The sequence below is a fragment of the Haemaphysalis longicornis genome, unplaced genomic scaffold (genome assembly GCF_048455015.1).
Source record: "Haemaphysalis longicornis isolate Haplotype H1 unplaced genomic scaffold, Haemaphysalis longicornis Haplotype H1 scaffold_1612, whole genome shotgun sequence".
Taxonomy (NCBI): Eukaryota; Metazoa; Arthropoda; class Arachnida; order Ixodida; family Ixodidae; genus Haemaphysalis; species Haemaphysalis longicornis.
In genome coordinates, this window is record NW_027526268.1 from 3,886 (window position 1) to 14,498 (window position 10,613).

The 10,613-nt window shown below is 45.0% G+C and overlaps 1 protein-coding gene across 1 annotated transcript; it reads left to right on the plus strand.

The window, feature by feature from the left end:
• The first annotated feature begins 617 nt into the window (after positions 1-617).
• LOC144166276 (uncharacterized) lies at positions 618-10,471 on the plus strand. The gene is made up of 10 exons (XM_077695817.1): positions 618-809; positions 984-1,067; positions 1,194-1,289; positions 2,788-2,894; positions 4,864-4,956; positions 6,079-6,180; positions 7,423-7,567; positions 8,540-8,660; positions 9,631-9,816; positions 10,364-10,471. Exons 1-10 carry the CDS (start codon positions 772-774, stop codon positions 10,469-10,471), a joined length of 1,080 nt encoding a protein of 359 aa, XP_077551943.1. The 5' UTR covers positions 618-771.
• Positions 10,472-10,613: the final 142 nt, after the last annotated feature.

Sequence of the window (10,613 nt, forward strand, 5' to 3'; positions counted from 1 at the left end):
GCTTTTATATTCATTTTACGCCTTTATTTGATTCTTTGTGGTAAATTTATACGTACACGGGCGAATGTCCTTCGGACATGAGGAAATATATATCCTTTGTACATTCGTTGCTGGATGTCCACTGTACGTCCGCAAATGTATACATCCAAACATGAGCGCACAGTGGACGTACGGTGGCCATCCAAACTTGGCATTGGATGTTCGGCTGTTTTTCGGACGTTCCATGGACGTCCGGGTTGCTTGGGCTGTTGCTTCTTATTCTAGCTGCTTGCCAATTATTAGGTGAACTGCTTCAGAAATTAACTGTAGAAATGTAAGAGCTACCCCAACCAGTAATTAATGTGCAAAAATTATTTGGCAAGAAGTCGGAGATCTGCTGGTTGCAAAGTATGAGGCTGTTAAGCTACGAGTTTATTTTGTGAGCATGACAAGACTAAGTGCGGTGTCTTGTCAGTTCTTTTTTCTGTGTGTGTTTTTCACTGTTTCCATACATGAAGCCTTTAAAATTTGCTTTCTTGTCCACCTCTGTATGAGTGTCATGCACATGTTTGCATAACCATTTATAAATCAATTATTCTGTCAGCAGTTAGTTTGTTGTGTGTAATTTGAACATGTTTTTTTTCTTCTTCTCCTTCTGCAGGTCGAATGGTGCCTGAGATGAAGTGGTTCACCAGGAGAGGAACCCTACTGTTCCGGTTTCCTGAGCCAGTCTGAGCCTGAGGCTAGTCATATAGGTGCTGAGGGAATCAGCCACCAAGTTCAGCAGTCATCATGACAACTCCGTGTTTTTCCATGCTTAGGCACATTTTGTAAGTACTTCTAATCTCTCCACAGCCAACATTGTAATGCCTGCTTCGAAAGTCTTTGCCATACAAGATTAAATTTTGAATTGCTATTTGCTCTCTAACGTACTTTTAGTTTCAGCAAGCTTTGCTCAGCTTACTACATGTGTCAGTAAGTGTACTTTCTTTGTTGCGTTTCAGCTGTGCATCTGCTGTGCTCCTTTTAGTGTTCCCAACATCCTTCACATTGGATGATGGGCCGAATGTTTGTACAAAGCAAGAAACGTAAGTTGTCATGACCTCTTCCACACATTACATTTGTTAGTTAGAACATTGAACTAAATGAATCTACGACTTGCTGAAACGCCACCCCCCCCTACTGTACATGACGCTGTTCTGGTTTTCATTCAGGTACCTTACTACCGTACGTGTTTCATACAACAAACCTTACCAAGTTCGTACCTACACGTGGTGTCTGGCATTCCCACCGCGTTGCTCCAAATACAGGCAAGTATATGTTTTGTCGCCTACAGAACTGTGTCACTTAATTTTGTGACTTCCTAATAACAGCAACATAATGAAAACCCACCTGTATTTTCTCGCTTAGCTGTAGTTGGGTGTTCAAGCAGTCATTGGGAATCTCTAGGCAAACATCTTCATACTCCTTTGTTTCATTGGTTTATGCAAAAAAGACCATACTAGTCCATTTTGGGGTTAGTTCTTTCACCTCCATGCTTTGCCAAGTGCAGTTTGCCAAGATTCTAGTGTGTTGGTTGGCAGTGGGCACCCGTATGAGTTAATTTCACACTTAGAATACCGTATAGTTCCGAGAGAACACCCTCCCCCGAAACATCGCCCGTCCCCATTTGGGGGTGAAATATTCAATTTAATTAAGAGCCCCAAAGTTCACCCACCCCCTAAAATCGCACCAGTTTTGACGCCTTCGAAAGCCTGGGGAGCTCCCTCGGCGAAAAAGTCCCGTGACCGCAAAAATGCGAAAATTTCAGTGGCAAAGTAGGGGTGTGGATAATACATGGGGTTATTCCTTTAGTGCAGCTTCATGGCAATGCGTGTTGTGCCGTGAAGCTCCTATGCAGTAACACTGACTAAGCCTTCCATGGTAGCGATTGTGCAAAACATACAAGGACAAAGAAGAAAAAACAAGGACGAGCGCACTCTAACAACTGAATTTTGTTAGTGAATTGTGACTTTCGCCTTGCAGTCAGTGTATTCTTCTTGCTAAATATACGCTTTTTCTGTGTACATAGCATGTGATGTGTTGCTTGAGCAGTAGCTTTGGTGCAGCCTTTCCTGTATCAAATCTGCGGGAAATACGCGAGGATTGTTTTTTCTTTTCCGACGGGCTGAAAGTGGGGGTGCAGATTATATGCAGGGGCGGGTTATACGCGCGAAAATACGGTACTCATATTCGCCAAATAAGGAAAAGCAGAGGTTGTATACAGACTATTTACAGTAGGCTGTGCACATGTTAAAGAAAGTGCGAAGTATGTACAGCAAACTATACATACATACACACACGCACGGGGTTCTCAGCGCCTGGCTTCTGCGAGCTTGCAACCAGCGAGGGGACCTGAAGCTTGGGAAAGCATGGTGGACGAAGTGCTGCAACTTGTGTTTGACTGTGACAGCAACGCATCGTTCGATGCCTTTAGCAACAATGAGTAAGCGAAATAGACACGAACCATCTGTTCATGTGTCGATGCGACTTATTTGTCCTTTACACTTTCGATCCGAAAGTTTGCCCATCTCGATTCTTTACTTGATATCTCCACAGTTTTTCGTTGACGGTGTGGCCATTTTTTTGTATTTTTTCGCACCTGACCTGAAGGTCCTGAATTTTTCATTTGATATCTCGGTAGTTTGGGTAAATGTTTTTTCGGAACTTTATGGTAAGTGTGGAGGATAAGTGTCTGCTTTTGCGATACACTGGCGCTGTACAGACGGGCCGCTAAGTGCACTCCTGCTGCTGTGCTTTTGTCCCCAGGATTGCTCACATGGTTGCGTACAAGACAGAAGTTAAAGAAAGCACACGGACTGTCAAGGTGTGTTGCAAAGGCTTCGTTGAGACGGCAGATGGCTCGAGATGTTTGCGTGAGTTACCACTGTGCTCCTCTGGCTGTTCCTGCATGCTGTTTGTTATTAACGCAGAATCCCAAATAGCTCACACTAATAGTCACACACATGACATGAGGCAGTAAGTCAGGCTACAGAGCTATTCAGCAAGACCAAATGTTTATAATTCTAACAGAAACATCTATTTTAATGAAGTTAGTAAGTCCTGGTAGAAATTTGAGAAGGGAAACCTAGTGTTTATACTTGATGTACCCAATGATGAGATTGCCGGCAAACTTATGAGTGACTACATTTTTTGAATTTGAAGTGTTTTTTATACCCCTGCTACACTGGGGTCCAAATGTCATTTGAACCAAATGTCATTTGACTCAAATGGGTTGCTTCAAATGCCATTCAGAATCCGCCGTGCTACACTACAATTTTGATGGCATTTGAAAGCTTTCACAACTGTTCGCTGTGCTGTAGTGGCGCTGTTGTTGCCCCGTTCCGTTTTCGTACACTAATACAACAATCAAACTTAGGAGCAGTCCGAGGCAGTAAAATGATATCAAATTAGAAGAGACACCAGTTTTGACTCTAAATATGGCTGTCTTGCGCTGTTTTTGTTTGTGTTTTTTGCAACTGACCCACTGGTTTTGAGAGTATGAAAAGTATTATATTTTTTATTGCCGATCGAAAACGCTGCGTCCGAGAGTGCTGGAAATGGCATTTGAAATCTTAAATGTCTCTCTCGGTGCTCATTTGGCTCAAATGTCATTTGAGCCAAATGGCATTTAAAAACCTAGTGTAGCAGCACAACTTGGCATTTGAGCCAAATGACATTTGGTTCAAATGACATTTAGACCCCAGTGTAGCAGGGCAAGCAATAGGGGATGAATGTAAAGGCTAAAGCCCCTCCGTACTGCTCTCGTCCGCCATGAGCATTGACAGTTCAAACATCAGCTCACTCAAAGTAGGGGTCCCGTAATTCTATTCTAGTTTGCTTATTAAGTTGGGAATGTTGTGCCCTACTCTAGTGGCACTTGCCAGATGTTTCAAGATGAAAAGAAACAGGGAGAGGGAGGGGCAAGGGGATTAGAGGATATTTCTTTGAAGTGAAACCTTATTTCGCCTATATGTCTGATTTTTCTTTCAGTTCTCTTATTCCTTCCAAATACACTTATTCTCATATTTTTCTAATTTCAGCCATTGTTGTTTTTCTAATTCTCTTCTTATGGAATATCTCCCTGGGGGCCGATGTATCCTTACGGAGTACTATACACCGAGCCCCTTTAAAGTTGGCTTTACTACTTTATACAAACGCATTGCTTGGAAGACATTTTGGCCAGGGGGAATGTAAGCAGTCTTGTATCAAACTATGAAGGCTCTCATGAACTATGAAGGCTTTCTGAAAATGAATATGCCGGCATTTCAAGCGAGTTTCATTACACCCGCGACATATACCTGCGACGTGTGAATCTTGTAAGTGAACTATACACGTAAGGGAGAATGTTTGCACTTTGACATTCATCTGACACTGTAGTAAATGTTGGCACAGTGGCATCGAGTACTGATGATTCGTAGCATCATTGAAAAAGCACATCCTAAAGACTGGGGAAATGCGCATCAAGGAGTGGAAAAAAAAAAAGGAATGTGGTGAAACTTAGTGGCAGGCATAATACAACGTGCAAGTGGTTGTTTGAGTAATTAAGTGTTTGGGGCAAGAATGCTGTGCACTTACAGTGCAGTTGGGGGCACTGAAACAGTCACTTGAGTGCCTGGCTATAAGGCACTCTTCACTCAATTAGTCATTTTCATAGCTCACTTTTTGGATACCACATTTTGTCTGCTCAACCACTGGAGTCACATGGACTCGGATGAAGTGTAACAACAAATATGGACTGGGCAGCTTAAAAATAGCACCGCTGAGTGCACTGTGCCAAGTTGTATTGTTGATTTGACTGATTTAAGGAGTCTTGCATCTCACTGTACGTTTTGTGTGTTCCAGCACTCTGTAACAACCCGTGCATTCACGGGACCTGCTCCAGTCCGGAAACGTGTGAATGCCAGCCAGGCTGGGGGGGCCCAACCTGCAACTTCTGTGAGCATTTCAGCCGCTGTTGTAGTACTACACTTGGGTATCCCATTGCTGGAAACTGTTTTTCTTTGCTAGAACCTCCTGGGCTGTAATGCATGCTTCAGTCGTACCCCTGTGCTGTTCTAAAGGCTTCGTTGTAGTGACCGTTTTATGGTGACACTCGTATGACCTGTGATTTCAAATTAGATTACTCTATGCTACTTTGTGGCTTAATTTTGCCTTCTTCTCTCTTTTGCTGCTGACACCAGTGATATACAGTAAGTGTGGCAATTTTATTGCTAAGTAGTACTATAGTGCAAGGTTTTTTTGCATAGAACTGTGCTGCAGTTTCATTAATAGAACTGAAAAGAGGAAGCAAAACCATTGTTTTTATCCAGAGTTTTATTTATTGCGAATATTTTCTGAGGAGCTGCACTCTCATAGTTTTTATATTTAGATAGCTCTAAAGCTGCTGTTCCATTTAATTAATATTTCTTTACCATTTGAACGAAGACAAATTAAATGTAGTGTAACGAGGATTACCAACATTTTTATGCCAAGTATCTACAACAGGTTACACCAAAACCCACTTATAGTGATGCCACAATAAAGGGGAATGGATCATAACAGCAATTTGTTTGCATAAAATTGTTTGTAATTGCATTATTGTTAACCTGGTTAGTTTGGTTGATTATGGCAATAAAATTCACTGAATTTGTTAGCATGCTTAGCAGTCAATCAAACCTTTTTTTTTTTCCCATCATCCTGCTCTCAGCTATTCAGATTAAGCTGCGCTGTCTATCTTGGCTAGTTTAGCAATGACCAGCAGGCGTGTTAAGAAGGGAATATTTTAATTACCTAAGGATTCCAGAAGTTTTTGTTGCTTTTTGATCTATACGCTGTCCTAGACAAATTTCATGCACTCTGTGCACATGCCCAATTTAAGCGGGTATACATTGCACGTAGCAATTAGTTTCCTAAGGTGCTCAGTTTGTAGGGTCATTTCTTGTAACAACCCATGCAGGCATAACAACACATTTCTTATAACAACACATAGCAGGCAAGTGCGATGTTCCAATGAATGTTTTAGAGAGTGCTGGTACGCCCTGTACTTGCTCAATTAGCACTCTTGTTTTTCTTGCACAGCTTGTCCTGATGGCAAATGGGGCAAAGCCTGCCACCGAGACTGCCCGTGCAAGAACGGTGCAAGATGTGACCCCGTGAGCGGAGCCTGCTCTTGCAAGCCAGGTTGGTGCCTGTATCTCATAGACTCTTTAGTCATAATGCTTTCTGAGGTTGCGTTGCCCTGTTTTGTTTCTTTCGAAATTTGGTTTGGAGCAGCTTATGCACTCGCTTGAAGATATGGTGTATGAAGTGGACTGCCATCTTTTGCAATTTTGTTGGTAATAACCTAAAATTATGGCCCAAAGCGATTCTCTACCACAGTACGACAGTGCAAAGAAAAATGGACCACATCGTAGTTAAATTGCTTTGTAGCATGAATTATGCTGTGGTGCTATAAAATATTCTCTAACTGTGAATTTAAACTCTGGATCTCCAGACTGTTTCATGACTTCCTTATGCATGTGAGTGGCTGTTCACAAGCTGTATTTTTTAACTTTCAAATTTTGCAGAGCTGCCATAGCTGCATATCTGATTGGGTCTCTGGCATAACTCGGCAAAACTGGGCGCCACTCACTCACACTCACACAGAAAAATATATACTTTTTCACGCACTCACTCATACTCATACTCACCAGTCGCCCTCACCACTCACACTTACTCACACCCACGCTCACTACATGCCGTCACCATTCACAGACACTCGCACTCACGCTCACCATCCGCCACCCCCACATGGACTCACTCGCATCTGCACTCACCACTCGTCGTCACCTCTCGCACACAGGTGTGTGCAGCACACCCTCCATGAGTCATGAAACGGAACAGCATCAGGGCATTACGGTGTCAGAAGTCCATCTAAATCATATTCCTGAATGAACACTCCACCAAAGTATTAATTCCATGGTGCCCCATAGCAGGAGCTCAGTGACGACATATTTATGAAGCTAAAAGCAATCCCGCCATTAAAAACCATCACAGCGAGTGGCTTGTGCGACGAATAGCCAACAGCGAGTACAAGTGGAATAGTGGCGCTCACCGCGGTCAGCGCCGATAATGGCGTGAGTAGCGCGAGTGCACTCGTGAGCGGTGAGCGGGGCTCCCCACGAGTTGCTCTCGCACTCTCGAGTGGTGAGAGGGGCTCGCACTCGCGAGTGATGAGCGGGGCTCTCTGCGCACGGGGCTCACACTCACTCACGCCCACACTCGCCTGCCCAAAACGATGACGAGGCTCACTCACCATTCACTCACGAGTGCTAAGGGGGAAGGGGGGGGGGGGTGAGCACACTTGTGAATGAGCCTGCCGACCTATGGTCTCTGGTTGGCTGGTCCCACGCATATATTGACGCTGTTCTTGGTGTTGTGCAGGCTGGCAGGGAATTGACTGCAACGAGCCATGTGACAGTGGCAAGTACGGCTATGAATGTGGACAGGCCTGCCGGTGTGAGAATGGTGCCCTCTGCGACCACATCTCAGGAGGCTGCACCTGTGCTCCTGGTTACAGAGGCCCACTGTGAGTCCGCCTCTTTTTTGTATGGAAAGTCGGCCCAGCTGGCACACTACATTGAAATGTGAGGGCATTGGAGAAAAGGCAGACAAAGGCAGCGTCTGATGGGAGACTAACAATTGGTTGTTGTCACTGCATGGTTTTTATAGACATTGTCTTTGGTGAGATACATTTCTTGGTAAAAATGCAGAATGCTGGCACATTCCGCGCTACACCTTTATTAATTACTTTGCTGGCAATTTACACCATTTTCCCCCCCACCTCTCCACCCTATCATAAATCTGATCTGATCATGTCTCTTATCCCTGTCGCTTGAATTAATATATTAGGTTGTCAACATTAAACTACGACTTGCTAGGTTATGCTGATTGTCACCTATTTTTTTTTTCCAGCTGCTCTGAATTCAGCACAAGCTTTTTTCGTTTCAAAAGCCAATAATGCTGCCGACAATTAGTTTTCAGTTTTAGGCAAATAAAGCTTGAATTCTTTCTTTCAAAGTAGGTTGTAGACTGCGGTAACCCCCTGATGTTCTTCCACTTCCATAACATAACAGTGTCGCCATGGAATTTTGCATCAATGGGATAAAGAACTAGAAAACATTTTCTATGCTTTAACTATCAGAGAAATACCAATGTCAACCCGCCGCGGTGGCTCAGTGGCTAAGGCGTTGCGCTGCTGAGCACGAGGTCACGGGTTCGATTCCCGGCCGCGGTGGCCGCTTTTCTGATGGAGGTGAAAAGCAAAAACGCCCGTGTGTTCGAGATTTCGGCGCACGTTAAAGATCCCCAGGTGGTCAAAATTAATCCGGAGCCCTCCACTACGGCGCGCCTCATCGCCTGCGTTGCGTCGGCGCGTTAAACCCCACAATCAATCAATCAATCAATCGAAATACCAATGTCTCAGCAGCTGCACCAGCAAATGAAACAGTACCGACCCCCTTGTTCTTGCTTATTTTCTGTGTGCTGTACTTTGTTGCAGATGCCATGAGCTGTGTCCGGCTGGAACACATGGCGACCAGTGTTCGAACAAGTGTAGCTGCCAGAACGGGGGCACATGTGACCCAGTCTCTGGCCGCTGCTTCTGCACTGAAGGATGGATGGTGAGTTAGGGTTAGAACCAGCATCAGGCTGCCTCGCTGAGGGCTGGCATTGCTCACGCTACATCCAAGTGAAGTGTTCGCCTTTTGTGCTTTCTGCCGGTGAAAATGAGGACGTAATGCTACTTTCCGGGAAATTATACTTCCACGTGCATAGTCTGCTAAAGGCTGTTTTCTTCAAGTGCTGTTGAACCAACATGCAGATTGCAGCACTATCTTTCGTGACGAAGACAGCATCTTTGTGTCGCCCTTCGTTGAGGCCTGAAGCAAAACTCACAGTGCATGTCATGGCACTTGGTATTGTCGAGGGGGGGGGGGGGAATTAAAGGAGTAGTGACATCAACTTTAAAGCTGAGATAACTATGTAAAATGCTTCCTGTTTATATGGAGATATCTCACATCAAGTTTCAACAGTAACCGTCCAGTATAGCATACTTTAAAGCCCAGAGCAGGCCAGCATGACGTCATCTGCTCCTTGCCCCACACTGCCGACGTCAGGGCTCCCATGACGTAGCCGACGCGCTGGCTGTGGTTGGCGCGCGCTGCTACACCGTGTGTAAACGTCGTTTTTTGGAACTGAAGTCATACTGCCCGGGCGCGTTGTGATGGTGAAAACTTGGCCGGTCCGGGCGCGCTCTCGCTCGCGCGCATGTCCAGACCGACAGCGGTGCGATAAGAATGGGGACGTCACGGGTGCCCTCCTGTCATGGCAGCCGCTCGGCATTCGTTTTGTCGAAACGAAACTGACACAAATAAACGACACCGTAAATGATTGTTTACGCTGCGACCAACCGTCTAATGTGCCATTTTATGATTAGTGGACTGGTAGGCACACAGCAGCGAAAAAAAATGCAACACGAAAATTTCAGGTCAGTACTCCTAGCTTAGTGCAATTGGGTTGCATTTGGAAAATGGGAGCTTCGACGTTGCGACAGGCATTGTTTCTTGCAACTGTTTCTCTGCTCCCTTCTAGGGCATGGCATGTGCCAACCCCTGCCCAGCTGGCTTCCATGGAGCCAACTGCAGCCAGCGGTGCCAGTGTTACAATGGGGCACTGTGCGACCACCTGACGGGCCAGTGCATCTGTGGACCTGGATATGTGGGTGAACGGTGCCAAGACGAGTGCCCCGTGGGAACGTACGGCCTCAACTGCAGCAAGGTGGGCCTGGCTGGTTTTTTGGTTTCTGCATGAGGTCAGTGTGCACGTGACATAGATCTGATTTGCCAATGTTCGTAGCATTGGGCAGTGGCGTAGAAAAGGGAGAAACTGTACAGCTTGGATTTCGCCGGCTACTAGAATTTACGATTGTTTTTTATTGCACCCAGGCGATCATAGTAGCCAAGCTGGTTGCAAAGATAGGCTACAATTCTTCCTGAACATTTCCACTCTGAAATGAAATACAATCTAGGAATCATGCTTTTTTTTTTGTTCCTTCCTTCAACACTTGTTGGATACGTTACGGCAATAAGGAAATTAATGAACAAGGTTTCTGGTATGTTGTGAAGTGCCTTAGCTGGCAACAACTCATTATGAATTGTGGTTTGACTTTCACTTATGATGCACTTTACTTGGCAAGATTTCAAGTGAAAACACGAACAGGCTCTTTAACGCGCTCACAAACAGCATTATGCATATCTGTGGTATTTCGCATGTTAGCATTGCTTAAAGTTCGTATGTTCCTTTTTGTTGGTGAACCTTCTTGCAGAAGTGTGACTGTGACAATGGGGCAAGCTGCAACGTCACCAATGGACACTGCATCTGCCTTCCCGGATTCACAGGGCCACGGTGTGAAAGTCGAGGTGAGATAAAATGAATGTACCATGCTGATCGTGGTACTGCAAGCCAGCACAGGGCATTTAAGAATGTGACCAGGTGTCACCTGCGTTTACAGACAGTGCAAGAGAAGAGCAAATTTCTACCTACGTAGTTAAAAAGAAGCTGCAAAGAAAGTTGAT

Excerpts from the sequence above, each read along its gene's own strand:
- LOC144166276 (XM_077695817.1), top strand. The coding sequence starts at position 772 with ATGACAACTCCGTGTTTTTCCATGCTTAGGCACATTTT. Across the intron at positions 1,290-2,787 it reads CCGCGTTGCTCCAAATACAG|GATTGCTCACATGGTTGCGT; the intron begins GCAAGTATATGT and ends TTTTGTCCCCAG. Across the intron at positions 4,957-6,078 it reads GGGCCCAACCTGCAACTTCT|CTTGTCCTGATGGCAAATGG; the intron begins GTGAGCATTTCA and ends TTTCTTGCACAG.